The sequence below is a fragment of the Equus asinus genome, chromosome 6 (genome assembly GCF_041296235.1).
Source record: "Equus asinus isolate D_3611 breed Donkey chromosome 6, EquAss-T2T_v2, whole genome shotgun sequence".
Lineage (NCBI taxonomy): Eukaryota > Metazoa > Chordata > Mammalia > Perissodactyla > Equidae > Equus > Equus asinus.
Window position 1 is genome coordinate 99,984,364 of NC_091795.1, and position 25,863 is coordinate 100,010,226.

At 46.6% G+C, this 25,863-nt stretch overlaps 1 protein-coding gene across 4 annotated transcripts in view; it reads left to right on the top strand.

Moving 5' to 3' along the window:
• Positions 1–309: 309 nt before the first annotated feature.
• EIPR1 (EARP complex and GARP complex interacting protein 1) overlaps positions 310–25,863 on the top strand; it is a 135,895-nt gene continuing 110,341 nt past the window's right edge. The window contains exons 1-3 of one of the 4 annotated variants that reach the window (XM_014866799.3): positions 310–512; positions 6,795–6,878; positions 23,885–24,017. In XM_014866799.3, coding sequence (XP_014722285.1) covers positions 471–512; positions 6,795–6,878; positions 23,885–24,017 — 259 coding nt within the window. In that variant the 5' untranslated portion in view covers positions 310–470. Of the gene's footprint in view, positions 513–6,794; positions 6,879–23,430; positions 23,760–23,884; positions 24,018–25,863 lie in introns of those variants that run through there. The other 3 variants (XM_070512666.1, XM_070512668.1, XM_070512667.1) reach the window with 3 other exon arrangements.

The window sequence follows — 25,863 nt, forward strand, 5'->3', positions numbered from 1 at the left end:
GTCCCGGCGCTCGGGAAAGTACCCACGATAACAAACGACAGAGTCACAGCCTAGGTAAGCGATTCTCTCCGGCCATGGAGCAGAGAGGCCTCCAAGCAGGAGACACCTGAGGGCCCGTAACTGCAACCTGGGGGCGGAGCGACAACCTGGACGAAGCGAGGAAGGCCGTGGCCCCCACCCCCCGCCCAGCTCTTCCCTGCCGGGTCCTCCTCTCCCAGGGTCAGCGGAGTTGGGAGCCCGGATGGGAGCCAACTGGGCATGCTCACCAGCCCGGCGCCGCTGCCATTGGCTGCCGGCGAGGAGCGTAGTGATGACGCGTCAGAAAAACACAGGAAGTGAGCCCTACGGGAGGTGGGATGGGCCAGAAAGTATCTGGTTCGGCGCCGCCTGGCCGGGAGGGAATGAATGGGCGTTGAGGTAGGGGTGTGTCGGCTCTAGGGACTGACCTTAGGCGTCTGAGCGGCCGCAGCATGGAGGACGACGCGCCGGTGATTTACGGGCTGGAGTTCCAGGTGGGTCACAGGAGGGCCCTACGGCGTCGCGCGGTTTGCAGAGCGAGGTCCCCGGTTCCCTCTGCGCAGCCGAGGACACTGGGGCTTTGTGGGGCTAAAGGGCCTGGTCATCCATGACGGGCCGGGGTCCTGCGTGACATCAGTTGGTCACCCAAAACGGGCCAGGGTCCTGGGTGACATCACTTGGTCACCCAGGACGGGCTGGGGTCCTGCGTGACACAGGTGGGTGCATCTTTCGCCTGTGTACTTATTAACTTTTTGATCTCCTTAAGAAATCTCCTAAATAACCCAGAGGGTTTGATCTTCAGGGTTGGATCTTTGAGATAATTAAATGTTGTTTCCTGGGATTTGACAAATCGATGGAATGGATCCTTGCCTTGGGCGTCAACTATTTTATCTGAATTTCTTTATCTTGAGAGAAGTAGCTGGTTTTGTAGTTCTTTAAACAACTTCGCGAGCCATGACTTTCTTGCGTTTGAAGAACCATTACTGAGGTAAACGTCAAAAACTGAAAATTATAGTGGAGGTTTGGTTTCAGTGCCGTTCAGATCGACGGGGGTCTGACTGTTGACCATTGACTGGGGGTGATGAGGTTTGGAGGGGAAAGTGAGGTGCTACTACAGTAAGTAAAAGGCAGAAGACCCGCACAAAGGGCTCAATAAAAGAAGAAAATGCTGAGCACGTTAGTGTTTATGGGCATTTGGGGATCATATGACTGCCATCTTTGAGCTCATAGGAAGGGACTGTGGACTTGTGTTCACAATTTTGGTTCTTTTTATTTTTGTATATTTAAAACTTTTTAAAAACCCAAGTAATTCTTTTGAGTCGTTTAAGAAGTAAAATTCCTGAAAATCTGATTAAAATCAGCAGGCTCTAAACACTCCCTTTCCATCTATTCTGATTCCCTGGGAACAAGCACTTTCAACTTTTTAAAAATGGTTTCTTCTAGTCTTTACCTTACCTGCTTTTATCTCTTGGACGTAATCTGGTAACTGCATGTCATGTCACACGAGGATTTTTGGCTTTTTTAATGCTCTCTCCTTGCCTTCCTTTAGACTCCTAGTATAGTTATATCACAAATTTTTGCCAAATCCGTATTCAGGGTTTTCGTTTTTGTAATTGTATGAATTTTGTTGACTGCTGATTCAAGTAGGGTACTATGATTTCATTTTTTTTCTTGTGCAACTTTTCATTTTTCCCATAGTTGTTAAATGCCTCCTTTTTTCCTTTGTTTAGTTTTGCTTGTGTGGTAGTCGTGAGCCTTGACCTTCCCATCAACAGCTCTGTAGATGCTGTGCGAGATGCTTTTCTGTGAGGTTGACCTGTCCCGTTACTCATCAGTTCTCTTGTTTTGTTTTCTTGGAAACATCCCTCCTGGGGCTCCCTCCCCTCCCTTCTTGCTCCACTCCGTTCTGCTTTCTCACAAACTCTCCACCCCAGCTTTTGTCCTGTGTCCGGTTTTGTTTTTTGTTTCATTTTGGTAGATTTTTCTGAGTAGATACTTTGTGACAGTCATATGACAGGGCATTTAATTGTCACAACAGCCCTGGGAGTGGGTATTATTCTTTCCCATTTAAAAATTGAGGACACTTGGCTTTAGAGCAGTGAAACCTCTTGTGGATCTTAGAGAAGCTGCTTCAGGCCTGGGTTCCTCCTGATCAGTGCTCTGTTTGCTTTGTGAGTCCTTTTGTTCAGAACAAGACCCCCTGGCTCCTACATGTTTAGGTCCTCATTTAGAGTATTGATGCTGTCAGAAGCAGACGTTCAAGAGCAGGCCCACCTTCCTCTCGGTGGACAGCAGGGCTGAGAAAGACATCTTATTTCTCTTCTGTCCCCTAGAAGCTGCATAATACCTGTTTGTTGGATCACTGAGTCAGTCAAGGTAATTGGAAGATGGGAGCAGGGCAGCCTAAACCAAAATCAGGCTGCAGTCTTAGTCACAAGCAGGTCCCAGGCATTGTTTAGGCATTGCCCTTCCAGGCACACACTTGACTCAGAGAACTGTGCTCCTCTGCCTGTGTCTGGGGATGTCACCGCCTGCGTCCTCTTCAGCGTCTTCTCTCAGCTCTAATCTCCATTTTTGAGCCTTCTTCTTGTAGTGTACTTTTGGATTATAGATGTTTCCGAGTTTCATTGAAGACAGGGTTTATGTTTCTGCTTTTCATTCTCCTTCTTGCTTTGCATGATTTCCTAGTTTGGGAAGAGAGAAATGAATTTTAAGGCCACACCATGTAAATTCAACGTGGGGCCTAGTGATATGAATCAGGCACCTGACAGGGATTGGTCTTCAAGTGAATGTCATACGTTTGCCTAAGTGGTTAAAGGAAATAGATCTGAATGTTTTCCTGGGAAATAGCAAGGCTTAGGAGAAGCCCAGAGAGTTCAACCAAGTGAAATAAAAGTGTAACTTCAATTTGGAGAATATTTTGATGCTTTGTTTTTATTATTATTTGTTTGTTTATGTTGTAGATTTAGTTGGAAACCTCAGACATGTTTTTGGTTCTAGCTTACTACTCACTTGCTGGTTTTTTTTTTTTTTGCAGGGGAAGATTCACCCTACACTAACATCTGTTGCCAATCTTCCTCCCTCTTCCTTCCTGCCCCCCCCAACCGAAAGCCCTAGTACATAGTTGTGTATAGTTGTAAGTTCTTCTGCATCTTCTGTGTGAACTGCCACCACAGCATGGCTGCTGACAGACAAGTGGTGTGGTTCCGTGCCTGGGAACCAAATGAGGGCTGCCGAAGTGGAGTGCACTGAACTTTAGCTGCTAGGCCATCAGAGCTGGCTCTCGCTTGCTTGCGTTTCTCATTTTTATTTTTCTTCCTCAAAACATACATGGCTCAGGATGGATATATATGTATGTGTGTGTATATATGATTTATTTGTGTCCCTGTAAAGTGCAGGTTTCTCTTCTGGGGGTTCCAGTTCCTGACGTCGTGTCCCCTGCGCTGTTTTTAAGTGTGTGTGTCTCCATTTTCATGGCTGGGTGATCTAGGGCATGGCGTTCCTATCATGTTTGCCTTGCAAGAGGATGGCTGAAAATCTGTTTACGTTAATAAGACACGTAATACTATCATTTCTTGGGGGAGTTTCAGAACTCTTTTTCTTAAAGGGAGGAGAATTATTTTACTGGACTTACAGTAACCGTGATCAAACAGTAAATGGATTTGCTGCTTCCAAACTGATGCATGAAGACATTGCATTTCAGCACAAAGCCATCTTATAGTTTCATTTTATAGATTTTTTGCATGTTCAAATATCATATACATTGTTCTTTGTTAATTATTATGATCTTTATTATAAATATTTCTCCAGAATTGTTTCTCTCTTGCAAGCTTATTTCTTTGAACCTTTGAAGACCTTCATTAGTTGTGAGGGCCACTAATAATTTAACAGACACACCGAGTGATCCCTTGTGTCAGCTCTGAGGGCATAGGGGGAGGAGTGTGGCTTCAGCTAGTGGTGGCGTCCTGCATACCTAGGTGGGAGAGGCAGGCATGTGACTTAGAGTGCCCAGTGCTGTGGATGGGGCAATAGGGGTGTGAACAACGTAGGGGCATGTCCCGTGGCTCCTATTTGAGCCCAGTGCTGCCCTTCTTAGAAGTTAAGGATGTGACCTCGGCAAGGCCAGAAAGGACCATGTGGGTTTGAAGCCTGGCGAGAATGATGACTTTCCCTGGAATTCCTACCAGGCTAGAAAGCCAGCAGTGGAAATTACATGAGCCATGTAAAGGTAGGAGCGACTGGGAGGCCGGCTTCCTGGTACCTGCCTGGTGGTCTTGGAGGTTCACCTGGAGTCCTGTGGTCAGTGCAGCCACGGGAGAGGAGCAGGCTCCGGGCTTTTCTACCCTCCGCCGGCTGAGGGGAGGGTCTGCCTGCTGCCAGGGCAGGAAATCCCTGTGGCACCAGGCTCACCTCTGGAGGGCTCACAGGGTTTACCTGTTAGGAGTTTACAGTCAAAGAGAGAGATTCAGTTTTTCAAATGCTTTTGGTATCCATGGAACTGATCATACAATCATATGATTTTTCTTTTTGATTTCTTTGGTCAGTTGTAGTCCTAACTTTAAATGTTGGACCTAACTTTCTAAATGCATTCTTGGGAAGAATTCCATTTGATCATGAAACAGGACTCTGCTGGGTTCTTTTAAATATTTTACTTCGAAGTTTTTGTTGATATTTATTTATTTATTTTTTACAGTATGCTTTTTTGTGAGGAAGATTGGCCCTGAGCTAACATCCGTGCCCATCCTCCTCTACTTTATATGTGGGATGCCTGCCACAGCATGGCTTGTTAAGTGATGTGTAGGTCCGTGCCTGGGATCTGAACGGGAGAACCCCGGGCCAACTAAGTGGAATGCGTGAACTTAACAGCTACGCCACCGGGCTGGCCCCAAATCTTCTCCATCTTTGAGACTTTTTGTATTGTGCTTCTGGGTTATAGATATTTCCGCGTTCCACTGAAGACAGTCTATGTTTCTGCTTTTCATTCTCCTTCTTGCTTTGTATGATTTCCCAGAGTTTGGGAAGAGAGAAATGAATTGTTAAGCCCACTGTTTGAAAACCTGAGGTCCAGAGTAACTTGACGAGGTGGCCAGGTGGAGGATGAGCTGGAATATAGAAAGTCAGGAACGTTGCTTAAGAGGTTGTGGAAATGTGATTTAAGGGAGAACTGGGGAGGTGTGGCAGGGGGATGGAGAGGAGATGTGGAAGGCCAGATGTGCAGTTACTAGGTGGGATGGGTTAGGAGAGGAGGGTGGCAGGGGCCTTGTTAGCTGAAAGGTGAGCAGGTGTGTGGAGGGCACTCGGGATCAGTTTGGTTAGGCAGCACTGCCTGGAGCTGGTTAGTGGGCACCAGATTCACATTTGGAAATCATCAGCCAAGCCATGACAGTGTACCTGTGGGAAAGGGAGCTTGCCTGGGGAGAAAGTGTGGACTGAGAAGAGTAAGGAAGGGACCATGGGAGCGAACCCACAGCCTGAGGAGGGGGCAGGGAGAGGACTGGCGCTGAGACACAAAGGGGTCCTTGAGGCAAAGGGAAGGAGGGTCCTGTGTCAGGGGAGTATGGAGCTCTGGCGGGGGGCTGGAGGCAGGCCCTTGGGTCTGACCACAGGGAGGGCTGTGCCATTCGGTGGCAGAGGGAGGAACTGGTGGCGTTGAGGCAGGCTTTCTGTATCCACGCCACTGTTAAGTTCTGCAGTGAATGGAGGAACAAAGATCCGGCAGTAGCTTGAGAGGGAAATGAGTCAAGGTAAGATGTTTTCACAGGACAAGGGGAGATGTGGGCTGCCTTTCCCATTAAAGGGAAGAACCAGAGGAGAGGAGAGGGAACGGAGAGAGAGGGCTCGGGTTTTTTGTGCCGCAGGCCAGCCAGGGAGCTGGGGAGCCAGGGAGCGCTCCTCCTCCAGGCAGGAGGCCTGGATGGCTGTTTCCCTGCTGAATGTGAGGTGAGCTTTTTGCTGAAAGATAGGGCTGGTTGCACTCGGGGTGTGAGAAAAGAGGGCAGACAACATCTGCCACAGGCAGCCAAAGCAGAGTGGGCGAGGAACGGGAGACCGCCGGCTCAGATGGCCTTGAATCTGACTGGGGACAGAAGGTTGGAGCGTTAGTCATGCCGTTGGTCTCGTTCTAGTGCACTTCACTCCTAGGCCTCATGTGTTGCTGGCCCCTTCTCCAAGGTGGGCTCTTCCCCTTGTGTTTGTGCCCCAGCCCATGGCTGTCAGACGCTGTCTCTGCCTCAGCTGCTTCACCGCACTTTCCAGATTGATGGATGCCTCTGGGTGAACGTGGGCCAGAGGTCGGCCGTGCCTCTCTAAACTTCCTTCCCCAGATCCTGGTGTTTCTTCATTGCTGTGGTGGCTTTCTGAGGCCTTGAAACAAATTCAGTGTTTTGTTTAGTTTTCCAGTTGCCCCTGCAGCAGACTTGGTTTAAACTGCCCACTCTGCCATTGCTGGGAGCTGTTTTCTGTTGTTTTGTTGAAGAATAATACGTTCAACCAGTCTATTACTGTTGAAAATTATGGTTTTATTAAAAAACACAATGTACATCTTTATCGCTTAATTTTCGTGCCCATTTACATTGCTTCCATATACACATTTGAAGTGGAATCGTTGTGTCACACAGTGTACAAAAGTTGAAGGCTTTTCATACATATTTCTAAATTGCCTTGCAGATCTTTGTGCTAATTGATGCTCCATCAGCATGGAGGAGGTAACTGCCCTTTTAATTTGTCTGTTAAATCTAACATCATAAATGGGTGTGTATTTTCCTTCTCTCCTGCAGGCACGTGCTCTTACACCTCAGACTGCAGAAACAGATGCCATTCGGTTTTTGGTTGGGACGCAGTCTCTTAAATATGATAATCAGGTAACTATTTTTGACAAATGTATACATGTTAATTACTAAGCCTATTCTTAGTTTTATAACCACTTTGCTCTTGGTTTTTGAAGCAACATTTGAGAAGATTAATGCCACACAAACAAAATAAAACTTTCGTTGGGATTTAAATATCCAACTGTATATACTGATTGAGTTCCACAATTTAAACTTACTCTGCGTAGCAGTGCTGTCGTAGTTTTCTGTTTTGGTCTTGTGCGTGTACAGGATTTACTGTAAGTGATTGAGAGGCATCCGGGCACGTGGGCAGCCTCCCCATCTCCCCGGGCCAGTGGATGACCTCTTTCAGAGCTCTCAGCACTCTCTGTAGCTGAGCCTGGACGAGGCCATAGTCCTGTGTCAACAGAGAGCTCCAGGCTGTCACTGCCAGTTGATCCAGGTAGACATATAGGATGTGACCCATTTGCTGTTCTGGCCACTGTCATAGAAAGAATGTTGGGTGAATATTGGATATTCATGAGATTGGGGGTTAGTTCATGCTTGACGTAAGCGTGTGACCTTGAGCAAATGGATTAAGCTTCCTGGACTTCATTTTCCTCATCGCTAAAATAGGGATAAAGCCGTGCACTTTCTGTACACCACAGGTGCAGTGGGTGTAGTGAAGGTGTGCACTGGCTTTGACCCTGGGGAGATGCACATAAGGCCATGTCGAATGGGGCAGGGCCCCTACCCAGTTACCATGGTCACACAGGGGAAATGACATTAAAGTAGTCAGAGAATATTCGGTACTGCATGGAGTATGATGAAATTGTCACTGTCATATGTTGATGAGGGGTTTTAGATGGGCATAGTCATTTTGGCAGCTAATTTGGTGATATACATCTAGAGCTTTATAAGTTAATGTTCATATTGTTTAACCTGTAATTCCTATGCCCAAAACATAGAAAAACCTTTATTTACAAGGAGTAGTATTATAATGGTGCATATAATCGTAAAAAATTAGAAGCAGTCAAAATGTGCAAATAACAGTTTGGATAATATGAAATTGTTGTTTATAATGGCAGGTTCCTATGACTCATCCTGGTTGACTGTGGTTACTGTTGGTGGAGTAGTATTCACACACTGTGCTCATTATAAGTTATTAAGTCCTCATAAACATCACAACTTAAGAATTGTTAGGTGATTCAGCGAAATGTTAAAACTGTGTATACTATATGATGACTATTGTGTAAAAAAAGATAATTTTTCAATATATACTAATATTGAATTACTACATTGTACACCTGAGACTAATATAATGTCAGTTATACCACAATAAAAAAAAGTAGATAAAGTATAAAATTGAATCTCTACGTAGAATAAAGACTAGAAGGAACTAGGTCAAGAGGGCTCCAAGTTTGAGCCATGGTTATCTTCAGGTGACGTGAATGGTTGTGATGTAAATTGTTTTGTTTCTAGTTTTCAGTTTTCTGAACGTGCGTGTGCGTGTGCGTGCGTGTGCGTGTGTGTGTCTGTGTGTCTGTGTTACTTTTCTCCTGGGAAATGTCAGGTGAGAATGGTTGATTTGTAAAAATAGTTACCAGTGGCTGTCTCGCGGGCCAAGAGGAGTCCCCATAATGACACCATGCCGCCTGGGGGATGCTGCTTGAAGGGGAGAGGGAGGAAGACTAACCAGGTGGCAGCACAGACAGCTGGTGATGGAGGCACAGCTGCTTCCCCTGAGGCAGCTCAGCCGCCCGCAGTGTGGAGCCCCCCCACAACATGCCCCCCTGCCCCGACCACAAAGCCTGGCACAAAGGAGCCCAGTGGGTAGGAGTCTGAAGTCAGGCACGGGGCTTTTGTCTGGTGATCGGCTTTGTGCAGAATCTGTCACAGGGCAGTGTTAGAGTGTTCTACCTGGCTTTGTCCCCAGGCTTCTAAGAGCCTTCTTCTCGTCTGCTTGCTTTTTAATTTCACCCAATTCTGAGGCTGTACCAGTGACATTTTTGGTTGAGCATCAGTTTTGTTTTGTTTTTTTTTTTTTGAGGAAGATTAGCCCTGAGCTAACATCTGCTGCCAGTCCTCCTCTTTTTGCTGAGGAAGATCAGCCCTGAGCTAACATCCGTGCCCATCTTCCTCTTCTTTATGTGTGGGACGCCTGCCACAGCATGGTGTGCCAAGCGGTGCATAGGTGCATACCCAGGGTCCAAACCAGTGAACCCTGGATGGCTGAAGCAGAATGTGCAAAGCTAACTGCTGTGCCACTGGGCTGGCCCCTGAGCATCAGTTTTTCAACTTTCTGAGAATAAGGAAGAAATTATTATTACCATTATGATTATTTAATGAGAGATACTTATATAATTTTTCTCAAAAAATATTAAAAGCTAACAGAAACACATGAATTAAAAACAAAATGAGGCAATGTAAGGCATTATTAATGTTACATTGTACCTGGTTTTATCAGCCAAAATTACAAACCATTTGGTTATGAAAGGATCAGCTCCAAATAATGAAAAGTGCCTTGACCTGACTTATATCCTTTTTGAGCAAGATAATGCTGGTGTGGGCCCAATCATTTGCATTTCTTGCAGGCTTCGGGACTACCTGCTGAGTGGCCATGAGTGGCACTGTCGTAGTGAGCTGTAGTTATCCCAGGTGGGCTGGTGAAGTCACCCTTCCAGGATAAACGTAGTTTGCAATTCTCTACCTAGCTTTATCAAATTTGGTTTCTTGGGGCAAACAGTCTTCATTTCTACAATGCAAATCATCAGTCATTGGACATAGTGAAAGAGACATTTTCTCATTATATTAGAGACTTTTGACTTTTTTTTGCTGAGGAGGATTTGCCCTGAGCTAACATCTGTGCCAGTCTTCCTCCCTTTTTTGTGTAGGTCCATGCCAGGGATCCGAACCTGGGAACCCGGGCTGCCAAAGGGGAGCACGTAGAACTTAACCGCTAGGCCACGGGGCTGGCACCCAACTTTTGACCTTCTTAATAATCAGTCTTAGAAACTCAACTTTCCAGTCCTAAGGTATAGAAAAGTTATACATCCAGCTTAAATTTTATGGTAACAAGTATGTAACCATTTGGAAACCTTTTCCATATCCTCCAATATGTAATTGCTGCTCGAGTGCTTTTCTTGCAGAACTGCTGCATTATTGTCTCATTCCTTTCAAACTTCCTCATTAAACTGTCAGTTCAGGCTTGCAGCCCCTGGCCTCAGTTACATTTTCCTAGCCATGGCTGAGTTAAAGGATGGGTTTTAGAACTTCCTGTTTCCACCCTTCACCTGTCGTGGTCTTTTGTCTGTGAATCCAAATGATAGGTATGAAAGAGTGTTTTCCAAGTGCTAGTGTTTCCTTTTCTGTTTCTGGGAAGGGTGTGTGACCTTGTTGGGACATTCATTCATTCATTCATCAAATGCTTATGTAGCATTTCTGATTCTAATTCCCCTCGCTCTGTTATGTATTAGATACACAAAAAATGAGCAGATACACTCACGCTCAAGTTGAGCTTTCAGTGAAACGGTGAAACAGACTTGGAGATAATTGCAGTAATAATTGTAAGAGAGGTGTGTGACCAGAAGGGGCACTTATTTCTTCCTAGTGGCATTAGGGCCAGCGTCACAGAGAAGGTGGCATTTGAGCTGAGGCCTTCAGACTCCGATGAAATGTGTGTCACTTGCCGATGACCCTGTGTTTTCATAGTCCTTTGGTTCACTCCTGGGCGGGGAGCCCTGGGGAGGAGGGAGAGGCGAGAGGAAGGAGGAGGGTCAGACATGCATGCTGTGCTCACATGTACTTCTGGAAACAGTCAGCCCTCACACTCAACATGCATGTTTCCCCTCACATGAGGACACGTAAGTCCCTCTCACTCACATGAGACATGCATTTTCTCTCTTGTGACACGTATGTTCCTCTTATAAGTGGTGTGTGCTTCCTCTCACACCTGACACACACCTTGCTCACACATGACACAGTGCTCCCTCCCACACATAGCACACCTGCTTCCTCTCATATGCCATACGTGAGCTCCCTCCCACACCTGACATGCGTGTTCCTCTTGTATGTGGCATGTGTGTTCCTCTCACATGTGACACGTTTCCTCACATGTGACACACGTGTTTCCTCCCACGTGTGACATGCACGTTTCCTGAGGCTCGCTGTCAGCTAGGCTGCCTCGGGTGCCTGCTGTGTCCTGTCCTGGGTCTGGTAACTGTCCCCTTGTGGGTAGGAGACCCCCACCCTGGGAGGGTGAGCACGGCATTGGCAGTTCTGCTGCTCTCTCCAGAAGAAGTGCAGTGTCCCTGTGTTTTGCAGCAGCGTTATTATATGATTATCAAGTGTGTTGTAAAGTGATGAAAAACTCGTCACTGACTACCCGTCTCCTTTAGGCCCTCCTGAGCTTACCTGTCTCCAGTGAGGGTGACCAGACTCCAGCTTCTTCTTTGACAGCCTCTGAGCATAGGCATTCCCCTCTGGTGCCTCTGTCTTCGGTGGTGTCTGTGTCACCACCAGGCAGTGTGACTGGTGTGGTTCTCTAGCAGCTGTCTGGTGAGGACCCACTTCGGAGCACACTTCGAGTTGACAGCCAGGATCTGGTGTGGAGATGAATGAGGCGGGATCCCAGGGGACTGAGGGCCAGAGAGGTCATTGCACGTGTCCAGGGTGGGGGTGGGGGAGCTGGCTGGAGGAGGCAACTCACCCCGGGGTCAGCCGGGTCCAGGCAATTCCCAAACTGCTACCTCAGTGGACAGAACAGGTGCTCATTGACCCCATTTCTAAACAGATGAGGCAGTTGGCCCTAAGCAGTCACGTGGTTTCCCCAAGGTGACCCAGCTGGAATGTGGCAGAACTGTGACCATAACACACTGCTGCTCTCTTCCCTCCTCATCTTGTTTCGTTTTGCACTTTAGCCATGAGCATGTGTGGTACTGTCAACCTGCGAAACCAGAAACCGGTTTAAGACGCAAAATGTTTATTTGGGATCAAAGGATTGGAGTTCAGGCAGCTCAGATTCAGGTAGAAACCCAAATAGTGTCCCAGTTACAGGAGAGGGGCTCAGAGTTTTTATGGGACAAAGGGAGGAAGATGAGGTGAGTTGTATTAAAGAAGAGTTCATGGGTGCTAGGTGAGGTAAGGCTGCGTTTGTACTTCACAGATTGGCAGGAGATTCCATCATCAGAGAAGTCCAGTTTCATCAGTCCTTACAAAAAAAAGGGCATTCTTGTCTTTACTGACTTCTTGGCGTGTTGGTGGTTTGGTCCAATTTGGAAGATAAGGGAAACAAGACATGCAAGGCAGTTCCTCTGAAATGGCTGTCCTGGCTCTGTTTTAATATGGCTCTACTCGTGTCATCTTTTACAGTACGAATGTGTGCCCTAAAGACCTACTCTGTTTACACTTATGCGCAGACACCCACGCGGACGGGGTGCTAGTGCTCTTGCCATGCAGCATCTCTGTGAGAAGAGATGTCCCAAGATCAGGACGGCTCTGCCCAGGCCCAAGCCTGGGGCCCCTGCCGTGTGGTACTGCTCATGGCTGGCTGTGGCTGCAGTGCTGCATGCGGGGACTGTGACAATAGAATCCTGTCTCCTCCAGCAGGCTCTGAAGCCCCAGCCCCTCCCCGTTTGAGTGCCTGAGCTCCCTGGCCCTTCCTGGGGAATCATGGCTGGCTGGTTGGGGTTAATGGCCCCTGGCTTTGCCTCAGGCCATCAGCTCCTCCCAGGCAGTCATTAATTCCCTAGAAAGTGCCTGGCACCTGCATCATTACTACTTAATTCAGCTGCGCCATTTCACTGACAATTTTAGGAGCTGTCACAGTTGCTGGCCTTTCTTTGTCAGATGAACTGCGCGCTATTTTTTGTGCCCTTAATTTTGCTCAGGACTCTGTCTGTGTTAGGAGCAGGATGAGCATTTCTGGAGTCTGTCCTCTCCTGGGTTCTCCTTCATGAGGAAGGTGCATTTTTTTCTTGGAAGGTGTGTGCTGTTGGTGGCCCTGTGGGGAAGCTTGGGCAGAGCCTGGGAACCGGGGATTCCAGATCCGAGGGATTTCTTTGCTTTCGCATTGTGCTTTTCCTGCAGGTTTTCTTTGCTTATTGCTAGCCCCCTATTTCTTATGTTGATGGGGTGAATGCCAGGGTGACAAAGAGGACTATGGCTTGTTCTTTCTCAACATAGCCCTGACATTGTGGTCAAGGTCATGAAGGGGGTGACAGCACAGCTGGCTTCTTTCCCTCGGAGCTGTTCTCCTTTTTAACTTGTAAGCCCCATTGTTCTGTGTTTGTATTTTGATAAGGATAGCTTTGTCATGTGCCCCCTCTGCCTGCAAGTCCCCTCCTTGGCTGCCCTCAGAATCACCTGGGGATTTGTTAGAAATTCAGATTCCTGGCCCCACTCCAGACTAACTGAGCCTCCATTTCTCCCCCCTCCCTTCCCTTCTTCCCTCCCCTACCCACCCCACTAATGATGACGGGAATTCATGTCACAGAAGGTTCTCGAGGAGCGTGGTTTTGGGTGAGGCTGGGTTGGTGGCGCAGCAATAGTGCTGAGAACCCATCCTTCTCATTTCTGTATTTTACTTTCTTCAGGGTGGGCTTTACCCTCAGGGGCCCTCTATTTCTACGGTGGGTCCCAGATGGCCTGCTGAATTTGGGGAGGCTAGTATGTTCTTTTCAGCGTCAAAGGCGAGTTGCCCAAGGCGCTCTCTGGGGTCCATGTGTCCCTGGCATCTACTCTCTGGCAGCCCAGGTGTGACTGCCAGGTTGGTGGGCATCCCTGAAATCTCTCCCTATGGCGTGAGGAGGAGTCTGGCTGGGGTGCTCACTCTTCAGGCTTGGGGTGAAATTGATACTCTTCTGGGCATGTTTTGAGACTCCTCTCCCCCACATGTGGCTCACGGCACCTTTTTTTTTTGAGTGAGGAAGAGTGGCCCTGAGTTAACATCTGTTGCCAATTTTCCTCCATTTTGTATATGTTATGCCGCCACAGCGTGGCATGATGAGCGGTGTGTAGATCCCTGCCTGGATCCAAACCTGTGAACCTTGGGCTGCCAAAACTGAGTATGCAAACTTAACCACTACGCCACTGGGCCAGTCCCTCATGTCAGCTTTTATGTGAAGTCTTCCTGTCACCCTTCTTCTGGTTCCCCATCTGGGAAGTAACTGCCCTCTTTCCTCCACTCTTGTCTGTCTCTGTGAACACGTACCTCTGTGTAGGATTTAATGCATAGTGTTCCAGTTATTTTCATCTTATATTTATTCTCCCAGTTACTATTATGCCTCTCCATCCCCGATGTGTATTGTCAGTGTTCTGAGGACAAGGGCCAGGCACCATTGGGTCCTTTTGATGTCTGGCCCTGAGTAGGTTGTCATTGGATGGACGTATTTTAAGGAAGGTCACAAGCCTTGCAATAATTAGGTCCAATTTAGCAGATGCACTTACTTTTCACACGGGAATGTTATGATGCCCTGTGATGTGTTTTTTTGGTATCCTCTTATATCTTCAGGCAAACAAACCATATTTCTTCTGGTGGTTTTTTTTCTGTCTAAAGAAGTTATGCTATTCACGAATCCCATGCCTGGGCATCCAATTCTGTTTTTGTGCAGGTAAGTTCCATCAGATCTGTTGGTCTGGATATCAAGGAGAATCAGATCAAAACCCCTTGCCAGTTTATCCCGCTGGAATCATGAGAAGTAGATGCCTGGAGCCTTCCGTGGAGCCCTGCTGCGGTTTCATGGCGGGTGTCCGTCTCTGCTTCTGATTGAAACTGTGCCGGGAGAGGTGTGCTTGTGCTTGTGTCTTAGAGGTTTTCCCGACAGTCTGTCTCACGGGGGTTTCCCTGCAGCACCTTCCTGACTGTGCTGGTTGTTCTTCATGCGAATCCTGCGCCTGGAGCGAGTCAGAGGGGTGCCCCTCTGTGAAGATGAACATGAACACGAGTAGACCGAGTGCCGCCTCCCTCGTGCATGTGTGTCCTTCCTTTCTTGCTTCTATGAATTGTTCTCCTCTTCTTTGTCTGAGAATTCTTATGGTATGGAACATGCCCTTTAGTTTTCTTTCTTAAAAAATAGAATTCTACATTGTGTTTTTCTACTTTTTAGATTTATATCCAGAAGTGTGATGATAAAGAGAAGCTGGTGGCATTCCAGTGACCTGTTTAGGTTCCAGCTTTTCCGTGGCCCTTGACGCGATGCTGCAGGGGAGCCTCCATCTTGTCCCCTTGCTGTGGTCCGAGTGCGCGTCTCCCCCAGGTTCACGTGTTGGACCCTAACCTCCAAGGTGATGGGATGATGGGATTAGGTGCGGCCTTTGGAAGCTGCTCAGTCGTGAGGGTGGAGCTCTCATTAATGGGATTAGCGCTCCTCTGTTAGGCCCCACAGGGCTCCCTCTCCCCTTCCTCCTTGTGAGGACACAGTGGGAAGATGCCGTCTGTGATCCAGGAAGCAGCTCTTACCAGACGCAGAGTCTGCCAGCTCCTTGATCTTGCACTTCCAGACCCCATGACTGTGGGAAGTAAATCTCTGTTGTTTATAAGCCACCCGGTCTGTGGTGTTCTGTTATAGCAGCCTGAATGGACTAAGCCACCACTGTTCCAGGAAATGCCCTCGCTGGGCGCTGAGAGCTGTGGAATGTGGAATATGGGGTCTTTTTTCCTGGGCTGCCAAACATAGTTTGGGCTTCATGGATGTTCCTGTGCTGGGGCTTATTTGCTCAGGTGAAGAGTGCGAATATGGATGGGTAGACGGTAGTCACACTCTGGGCATAAAAGTACTGGAATGTGTAGCACGTTTCATAACAGCACTGTTGCTTGCCGTTTAAAGTCCTAGCTGAAGGACCAGTATGTGATTCAATTAGAACAAAGAGATCTTAGCAATCACGTTCCCTGAATTTATAGATGCAAAGCAGGAGCCCAGAAAGAGTTAGTGGCCTGCCCCCGGTAACACAGGCAGGAAGTGGCAGCACCAAAACTGGAACCCAGGCCTCCTGACCCCGTATCACTTTGCCTTTGGCTTATCACGCTGAAGCAAAACGGCTGCATGGAGAGTGAGTTTTCAGGGATGCCACCTGGACTGGGGTGAAGAAGAAGACTGCTGATGTGAGCCCCTGAGCATGGCTTCGCCAGGATCTGGCGGCCTGCAGTCTGGATTCCTCTTAAGGAAGTGCCAGCCCAAGGGTACTTTTTGGATGGATAATAAAGCCAGGACAGGTGAGGCCATGGGCTAGAGTCTGCTGTGGACCTAGAATCTTCTAGCCAGGGCTGTCCAGTGACCCTGGGGAGGGCTGCAGTCAGTGGCCAGAGGAATCTTGCCCAGGGGGAAGCCGTTGGATCTTTAACTTCCCCTAAGAGGGGAGCTTTTGATTTTCCATTTCTGATTTTATCCACATTTTCTTTTGAATTTTCAAGAGTTTGTTTACCTTCACTTCAATAAGAAAGATGAAATGGAAAGACAGGGCAGTGGAGTCACGCGCTCAAACCTGGTCCTGGGGCTCTGAGGAGTGGGGGCAGCTGTGGACAAGGGACACCTCTCTCTCAGCCCTGATTCTCCAGGAAAGTGAGGAGGATTGATTAACATCATCTTTACGGGCTTCCTAATAAATTTTATAACTCTCACTCCTAAATTTTTATAGACCTCCACTGGTAAGTCCAACTTTAAAAATTTTAATAATGGTAATTCAAAATATATGAGTTTGATCTTCATTATAAGCTGTTAAAAACATTTCAAAAACTCAGACATGGCATGAAGAATTTAAAGCAACGTTTAAGCACTGCCCAGACGACCACATGTTTTCCCGACCCTCTGAGCCAATATTAACTGGTCTTTCTTTTGTGCCCCTATAGTCTTTTGTACTCACCTGAATTATAGTGTTTTCTCCATTGTATTCACTTGTTTTTTGTAGTAGGCCTGTAACTACATATATTTATTCAACAGAACATTTCTTTGTACTTCCAGTGTGAGCTGGGTGGAAGGTGTGTTACTGCCCAAGGTGGGGTCATCTGCCTGTGGCAAGACATGCCAATACTTGAGGGGCAAGGTGATAGGAGAGAAAGGGTTTTATTACAGCTTGCTAGCAAGGGGGAAGATGACCAACTCATGTCTGAAAGAACAACTTACAGAACGAAGACTGCAGGCCAGTTATATAGGGGGCTGGTCTCCAGCTGGGGCAGCCGTCTGGTCTTAGTTCCTGATAGTCTTTTGTTTTACTGGATATGCATCGGAGACTGCAGCAACCCCCATACCCTGATTTAGTTTAAAAATAAAAATAATAAAATCTTCAATATGTATAGTAAAGATCACTGTTTAGGTGAGTGGCGCCAAAAGATGGTTGCCTGAGAATAGACAGTTAAGATACAGTCTCCTTCTTCAGAGTCAGGAACTCTCTGGTATTCTTTTGCTAACCTGCTGCAATGCAGAGCCCAGTGTTGTGGAGGGTGGGGATCTCCACGTGCCACGATGGTGTAACACACCCAGATTAATTAATAACACTTCATGAAGATGTGTCCTTTGGACCTGTTCGTGAACCTGCTGTAAGTGAGGATATACGGAAGAATCTTAGGACTCACAAACTTAAAGATGAAGGTTAAGAGGCACATTATTAGAGTGTATCTGCTTAGGAGAGATGGGACTGGGGGGGTCTTAGACTCCTCTTTTCTCGCTACTGAGCGGGGAGGAGGCTGGCTTCCATGCCTGAGTGGGCAAGGAAGGAACCTAGAGAAGATCTGTTTGGATCAAGTGATAGAGCCTGGCTGGACAGCATGCGCTTGTGTCTGCACAAGAAAGAAAAGAGCTTTCTGTCAAAGTGGAGAGAAGAAAGACTCTCCCCCAGATGAGAGCAAGGACTCTGGGGGAGCAGGAGATGTGGGCACAGCAGGAGCACTGGACAGGTACGGGGACTTGTGCAGAGGGAGAGGTCAGGCTTGGAGGGTGGCTGGGGAGCCAGTGTGCAGGGAGGATGGTGTGTGGGGAGGATGGCGAGCAGGGAGGATGATGTGCAGGGGAGGATGCAGGGAGGACGGTGAGCATGGAGGATGGTGTGTAGGGGGACAGTGTGCAGGGAGGACGAGGAGCGGGGAGGACGGTGCTCAGGGAGGATGATGTGCAGGGGAGGATGCAGGGAGGATGGCGAGCGGGGAGGATGGTGAGTGGGAAGGATGATGTGCATGGGAGGGTGCAGGGAGGATGGTGTGCAGGGGAGGTTGCAGGGATGACAGCAGGGAGGATGATGTGCAGGGGGATGGTGAGCGGGGAGGATGGTGAGCAGGGGAGGATGCAGGGAGGACGGTGTGCTTTCTTGATGGATGGGTCGGCAGAGCCAGCAAGTGAGGAATTCTGAAACCAGAGCTCTAGTGCTCCCACCTTGCGGTGCTCCTCATGCTTCAGTGCGTTGCAGGGGGATGGATCTGGGGAACAGAAAACTGGCGTATTTAAGTGCTTCTGTTCAGTGTTGATGGATTACCTGACAAGTAGAGAGGGTGTCAAACACTGAAGAAGTTCCCTGTTCATCCTAACAACACAAAAATTATTCCTCATTTTGTATATTACCTCTTAGTCTGTGTTCACATGTGACTTTTATATAATTGCATGCCATTTTATATTCTGCTTTTAAAATTTAATGCTTTCATAGCATTTTTGGTATTTATAATTGCTCTTAATCATGATTTTTAAAGCTACATAATAATTCCATAACTTTTTTTGTTCATTTATTCTTTGGGACAACTTTCAAGAAATCAAATTACTCTTTCAATTTTAACACTTATGTAGTTCTTATTTACATATTATAAGAAATCTTCTAAAAGTATTACCTACATTTACAATGTGTACCAGTTTTACCATTTAAATTGATGACCGAACCAAGGTGAATTGTTAAAGATTTGTTTACCGTGGTTCAGTCATCAATTTAAATGGAGACTGCAGCCAAGAAATCAAGAGGAGACTGAGACTGGGAAACAGCAATGAAAGAATTAGGAAAGATCATCAGGTGCAAGGAGGTGTTGTTAGAGACCAAGGCCAAGGTTATCCACACCGTCGTAGTCCCCATTACTGTGTATGGGTGCGAAAGCTGGACAATGAAAAAGTGACAGGAAAAAAACGGATTCACTTGAAATGTGGCATCGGAGGAGAGCTCTGCGGATACCCTGGACTGCCAGAAAGATGAACAAGTGGGTCCCGGAGCAAATTGAGCCTGAACTGTCACTGGAGGCAAAAATGATAAAACCAAGGCTGTCCTACTGCGGGCCCATCGTGAGATGCAGGATTCTTTGGAAAAGACCATAATGCTGGGAAAAGTGGAAGCAGCAGGAAAAGAGGAACCAAATACGAGATGGATTGAGTCCGTAAAGGAAGCCACAGGCGTGAGTCTGCAGGAGCTGAGCAGGGCTGTTGAAGACAGGACGCTGTGGACGTCACTCATTCATAGGGTTGTCAGGAGTTGGAGCCAACCTGACGGCACATAACAACTGCCAGTTTTACCATAGCCTTGCCAGTATTGGAGATTTCCACATATTGAGGTATACAGGGTAACTATTCAGGTTCAAAACTGATTCGGCTTGAATTCAAAAGCCTGACTTACGGCCTATCAAACACACATTGTAGGTCTGCTTAACCATTGAATGAAAGAACACACTCTCTTGAGATAAGAATGCAGACTCCTCTCCTACGCCCTATTGGTAATGCCCTGGATTCGTCCCTTTCCCCACACCCAGGTCATGTTGACTGGCTAATTTGCAACTAAATACTTCTTTGAAACTTTCATGAAAATGTATCCTGGGTGTGTTGAATGTATGTTCTAAAAAGATGGAAGACCGTACTGAAACCCATGCTTCTCCGGAACGCTTTCTAAGGCCTTCCCGGGTTATAATCCTCACTCTGGCTCATAATAAACTCACCCGATTTCTCTTATCTGTAGAATAGTTATTGATTATTTTGTGTCGAAAGTTGTCACCACTTAAAAAAGTTGGCTAATGTAATAAATAGAAATTTGCATCACAGAATTCTTATTTTTAAATGTTTAAGTCATTGGTTATAATACAGAATGAATTTCCTCACTTTTGTTTTGCTACATACGTTGGAGTACACGTATCTAAAGTATACGGCTTGATACGTGTTTACACCCTCACACATTCATCCCCCCATGCTCACACCCATCTCACACCCGTATAACTGCTGTCAACGTCAACTCCAGCACCCGCAGCCCCTCGAGAGTCTCCGAGTCTGAACCAGCTCCAGCCCTAGTCCCCGTTGGGGGTGGCCACTGCTATCTCACCCTAGGTTTGTTCTGCCTGCTTTTTAACTTTGTATAAATGGAATTACACCATATGTGGCTCTGATATTTGATTTTTCTCATTCGATACTGTCTGTGAGTTTCATCACCATTGTTCTGTGTATCTGTCACTTGTTAGTTTTCATTACTGTAAGTATGCCATTTTATGAATAGCCCACGATTTATTTACCCATTCTACTGTTGATGGACGTCTGGGCTGTGTACCATTTTTGGCTGCCATGAATAAGGCTGCTATGAACATCCTTGCACCTGTCTTTGTTTTGGAGTTTGTTGGGTATGTGCCCAGCAGCACATCTTTGTTTTAGTGTCTGGTGGGCACGTACCCAGCAGTAGAATTGCTGGGTCATCGTGTTACCGAAACCGAAGTGGGTTCCCTCCTGGTGAATTAAATCAGACTCTCCACGAGAAGTAGTCTCACACAATAAAGTATGTATTTGCAGCAAATAGGAGACGATGAGGAATCATTTCCAAAGTCATGGTGTCCCTGAACAAAGGGAAGCAGGGACCTTTTATTTTGGAGGGGAATGAATATTCAAAAGGAAGAGGTGGATATTTGCTTGTGCAGGCTTAGTTGGAAAACACGCTTCCACACACACTGCGGCTGATGGTAATAAGGCCTATGCTCCTCCTGAAGTGATCTTAGCATTTAAAATAAGGCAAAGGTCATAGACATAGCTCTGTGGGGAGGCTCGGTCTGGTTCAGGGTGGTTGGTGATTGGATCTCCTTGACATAACAAAAGGGAAAAAAACCAATTTGGAAAAACAATTAGATGCTTCCAAACCCACCCTTGCGTTCTTTGGGGCAATTAGCCAGTGACAATCGGACATATGTGTGTTTAGCTTTAGTAAGTACTGCCAAATATTTTTCTCAATAATCATCTAATGATAAATTATCAATAGATTTTTAAATGACTAGCATGTCTCAGAGGGAAAGGCGGTTGACAGGTAAAATCCCCTCACATAGGGAAAGGAAAAAGCACATTAAACCTTCACTTAAAAATAGTGCCACGTTATAGTCGCCTAGTTCTTAGATACGTAATTTGTGATGTCGAAGCTGCCCACAAGGAGTATTTCTGAACCCAGTGTGAAAGGGCATTGGGCTGTGAGTGCTGGGGGAAACTCACTGAAAATAGTTTTAAAGGTAAAAATAATAGTAATGATTTTTAATCTCTCCCCAGAAGAGAATGGGTGTAACAGTGTTTTCAGGCTCTTACCCTATGGGAAGCTGTGTGTTCCTGCTGTAGGGGAGGAAGACATTTCCTCTACTCTCTCTGGATTCGTCTGGCTGGAGAATGAATTAAATTCACATGAGACAGAATAGCAGAAGAAAAGTAAACAAAGCTTTATAACATGTACACATGGGAGAGGCTCAGGCAAGCTGAGCAACTCACCAAAATGGCTGAAGCCCCCACCTGAAATATCATATCCAGCTAAAGACAAAGGAGGATGTTGGGGGTGGGGGAAGTCAGTTACAGGAGGTTACCAGAAACAGGAATGAGATTATTATGCAGATTTAAGTCCTTGCATTCTGTATTGATAGGAGTTTCTAGAGATAAGGTCATCCCCCTTCTTCCTGGTACAGAGGGAGACAATTTTACAGTAAATGTTACAAATGTAAATGTTTCTTAACAAAGGGTAAGCAAGTTCCACTCCTCAGAGCCTCCTTCCCTGTCCCAGTTTATTAAAAGTAACCAGCCCCAAATAATCCTCATGCCAAAGAGATATATCTTGGGGTGGCCAATGCCACTCCCCCACACTGCTTTTGGTTTCTCCTAATCCTAGGACATTCTTACTGACAAATAAAAATGGCAAGCAATAGGATATATTGGAGAATATGAGGAAGACATTTGGTGTGAACCTAATTCGGCCTGACTTTGTTTTTCCAAAAGGGCCTGACTTTGGCTGTTGAGCACGTGTTGTATATCTGCTTTAAACATTTCCCATGACAAGAACAAACGCCCTTAAGATAAAGGTGCAACTTCCCCCAACATGGGCATTTCCTTAAGGATAAGCATCTTTCCTTAGGCTAGGAACTGATTGCTGTGCTCACCTTTGACCACCCAGCTCACCTGTAACCACCCAGCTCGAGACAGCAGACCTGCCACCCTGCTGTGTTCACCGAGACAGCAGAGCTACCTGCTGTGTCCATCAATCGCTGTGCCGACAGAGCAGTCTCGCGACTATTGTAAAAGGGACATTTCAATCATATGTGAAACGTTCTGTTTGGGGGTATATAACTACTCTGTGCACCCCACTTCTTCAGTGCCCTTTCTTCCTTCGGGAAGAAAGGCCCCAGGCCATGGTCCTCAGATTATAGCTCAGAATAAACTCTCCCGAATTTTCATTTATAGTTTGGTTATGCATTATTTTCGTCGACAGTACCTTTGTCTTCATCTTTCACTTGGGGAAATTGAGGTTCAGAGTCACACAGGTTTCAAGTGGCAGTGGTGGGATTTGAATTCTACTCTGAGTCCAAAGCGACCCCTTCAGGGGCCTGGAGTGATTCCGACAGAGACACTGCGCAAGAGGAGCCGTAGGACTCAAACCGGAGCCTCTGAGGCTCGTCCAGTGTGGATGCTTTTGGGTATCATGGAGACATTTTTTAAAATAGCATTTAGTGTTTGTTCTGATTGCAAAGTAATACATATTAATCATGAAAAAATGTTAAAAGTACAAATGAGCCACAAAGAGGTAAGCTGCTGCAGTCCTGCTGTCCAGAGAGAACCGGCCGCCTTCCACTGTCCTCTCCTTGGACGGGCGTGCCTCCTTAAAGAAACAGTCATGTCGCATTTGCGCAGCTCTTTTCTTTGTTCTTTTCCCCTTCGGTGTATACTGTGGACCCTTTTCCTGGTACGAAGTGGTCTTTCCTAGTACATCGAATGGCTCCGTAGGGTTATGTTACAGGCAGATACTACAGTTTATTTGAACAGTTCCCTGTTATCAGAAATTTAGGTGACTTCAAAGTTTTCATTATGGTAATCAATGACATAGTGAACATTCTGAGATATAAATCTCTCTGCAGATCCATGAATATTTTCTTAGTATAAATTTATTTTTAAAATAAGTGTTTTATTTTTCTCATTGACTTGGGTACTGGTAAGAGAGTGAATGTGAACATCATTTTAATTCCTCTAAAAATTTTCCAGAAAAGCGTGGACATAGGATATTTAACTTTTCATTTAGTGGCTAAAATGTGATACTATTCTCCTTAATAGTCCATGATGATAATTGGTGACAGCTGTTGGTCTCATTTTTAAAGTGTTAAAAGATGTGTTCACGCCCAGTCCTTGCTCCTCCCTCCCACCAGGCCCTGCTGACGTGTGAGTTGAGGAATGCCTGTTGCGGAGTGGGCGCCGTGTGGTCACTCCTGTCCCTCTCGGGCAGCTGCGCCATCCGCCCTCTCCGCCCCACAGTTCGCACAGATCTGAGAGGCTCGGGGCTGACTTACACAACCCTGGTCGCCTTTGGCCCTAACACCGGCGGTGGCCTCACTGAGCCGCTTGGGGACAGAGCTTTGGTGTCTGGTTTGGTGTCCAGTTTGCGGACTGGATCTGGCCCGGGGCAGTGTTACAGAGCTTGCAGTCTAACAGTCCTCCACAGGGGTTTCCTGCTTGTCTTCTGAGAGGAGCACAGTAAGATGACCTTACAGAGGTTGTACTGTTAGTATAATAACAGTCAGTAAAGCTGTTAAAGATGCATTTGCTTATTTGTAGTCACTGTTTAAGGTACCTGGAGAGAGTTTACGATCCTGATGTGCTCTTTTATTGTATTTGTAGATCCACATCATAGATTTTGATGACGAAAATAACATTATAAATAAAAATGTCCTCCTGCATCAAGTGGGTGAAATCTGGCACATTAGTGCCAGTCCTGCAGACAGAGGTGTGCTGGCCACCTGCTACAATAACAGTGAGTATTCGCAGGGATTCGGGTACACCAGCTGGAGGGCTAGCATAAGATGGGTCGTATGTTGCTACTGGTTTGACACATGATTGATAGGGTTTGATCAATGGAGGTGCTGCGTTCACAGAGAAGTTGTGATATTGTCGGCGGATGCTCGCAGCACTTAATAGGCTCGAAGCTGGACGCTCAGCTCCTCCGGGAACTGTGACCCCTTAGGGTGTGGGAGCGAATGTGCCCGAGGTTTTCGAATGGTGGACACAGGTGTCCTCATCCGCTACTCAAGCACACCACTCAGGCGGGTAGCTGGATTTGCCTCTTTCTCGTTGCCTGTAAGTATGTGTGATACTAGTTGAAAGATCGGGAGAGTCTGCGATCGTTCAGTACTCCTTAGTAACAGCTTCTCCACGGACACGTGTGAGATGTTCCTGTTCCTTAGTGCCCTTCGTCCCAGCCTGCTGTTTCGCTCTCCAGTCCCTGGGACCTTTTACATTTGTGTCAGTGAAACTCTGTCACACTGAACTGGCCACGCATCCTCCTTAATTCTCCTTTCTCTGTCATTGTCAGTAATCAGTGTTTAAATTCTGGCTTTGGGGAAAAACCTCACATTCTATCTTTTTCCGTTACATAAGCCAGAATAAAGTCTTTGTATTTCTTTGCTATGTAGTTTCTAAAATGTTTCTTTCATTTATCCAATATGTTGGGATGTTTTTAGCATTCTAAAAGTTTTAGACACTTAGTTGTGACACATTCTATCTCATCTTTCCTTTCATACTTTAGCTTCAAAGTATTATTATGTAGGGATCATCTTCCTTCTGTTATTAGTTTGGTTACCAGGGGGCCCTGTTTCTAGAATTTGGTGATTAGACTCTCTGCTTTCACAGAATTCTGCATGTTTCTACTTTAACTTCACATGTACCACCCCCCCCCCCCGCCTTTTTTCTGTGAGGAAGATTGGCCCTGAGCTAACATCTGTGTCCATCTTCCTCTATTCTTCTTTGTGGGACGCTGCCACAGCATGGCTTGATAAGGGGTGCTAGGTCCACACTGGGATCCGAACCTGCAAAGCCTAGGCTGCCGAAGTGGAGTGCGTGAACTTAACCACTACGCCAACGGGCCAGCCTCTGCCCATGCCCCACCCCCCAACCTTTTTTAACACTCCTCTTCTTCAGGGCAAAAAATTTATTTTCTGGAAAGTCTTTTCCCTGCTATGTTCTTCATCTCTTATTCTTAGCTTTTAATTGCGTTATTCCAATTATTGAGAAGAGCCCTCCAGTGAATCCCCTTGAACTTTCTTTTCTCACTCCTGTCATCAGCATTAGAGCAGAGCTGCTCGTGAAGGCGAGATTTCTTTCTTCTTTGTCACCTTATCTCTGAGGAAAGTCAGCTGCCATCCAGTGGATGGTGACGGCCTCGTGGTTCCACCCTAAATCTTCCCATAGCATACTTGGGGTGGTAAAATACTTTTATACTTTTGTATAAATAACTATTTGTTCAACAGCTAAGAGTAAACATTAACTGATTTGTCATGTAAGTGTCCATCCCCCACCATGCTGTTCTGTGTAAGGTCGACTGTCCCTGCACACGCTCCCCACGGCCTGGCTTTGCTGGCTCTTCTGCCCTCACTTGCCTTAAGCGTGTCTACCTCCACCCCCTTTTAGGGAGCTTGGCAGCCTTGGTTGGAGATGACCAGAAGTTCCTACATGTGAAATTAGAGGTATCCTCTTCTAGAAAAGCAACTTTAAAACTTTCTGACCGATTGCCCTTTAGGTTAACTCAAGGTCAGCTGACCTGATTCCAGCTCAGAATGCCTTCCTCTCTGCCGTGTAACAGCAAATCACGGGATGACAGCCCG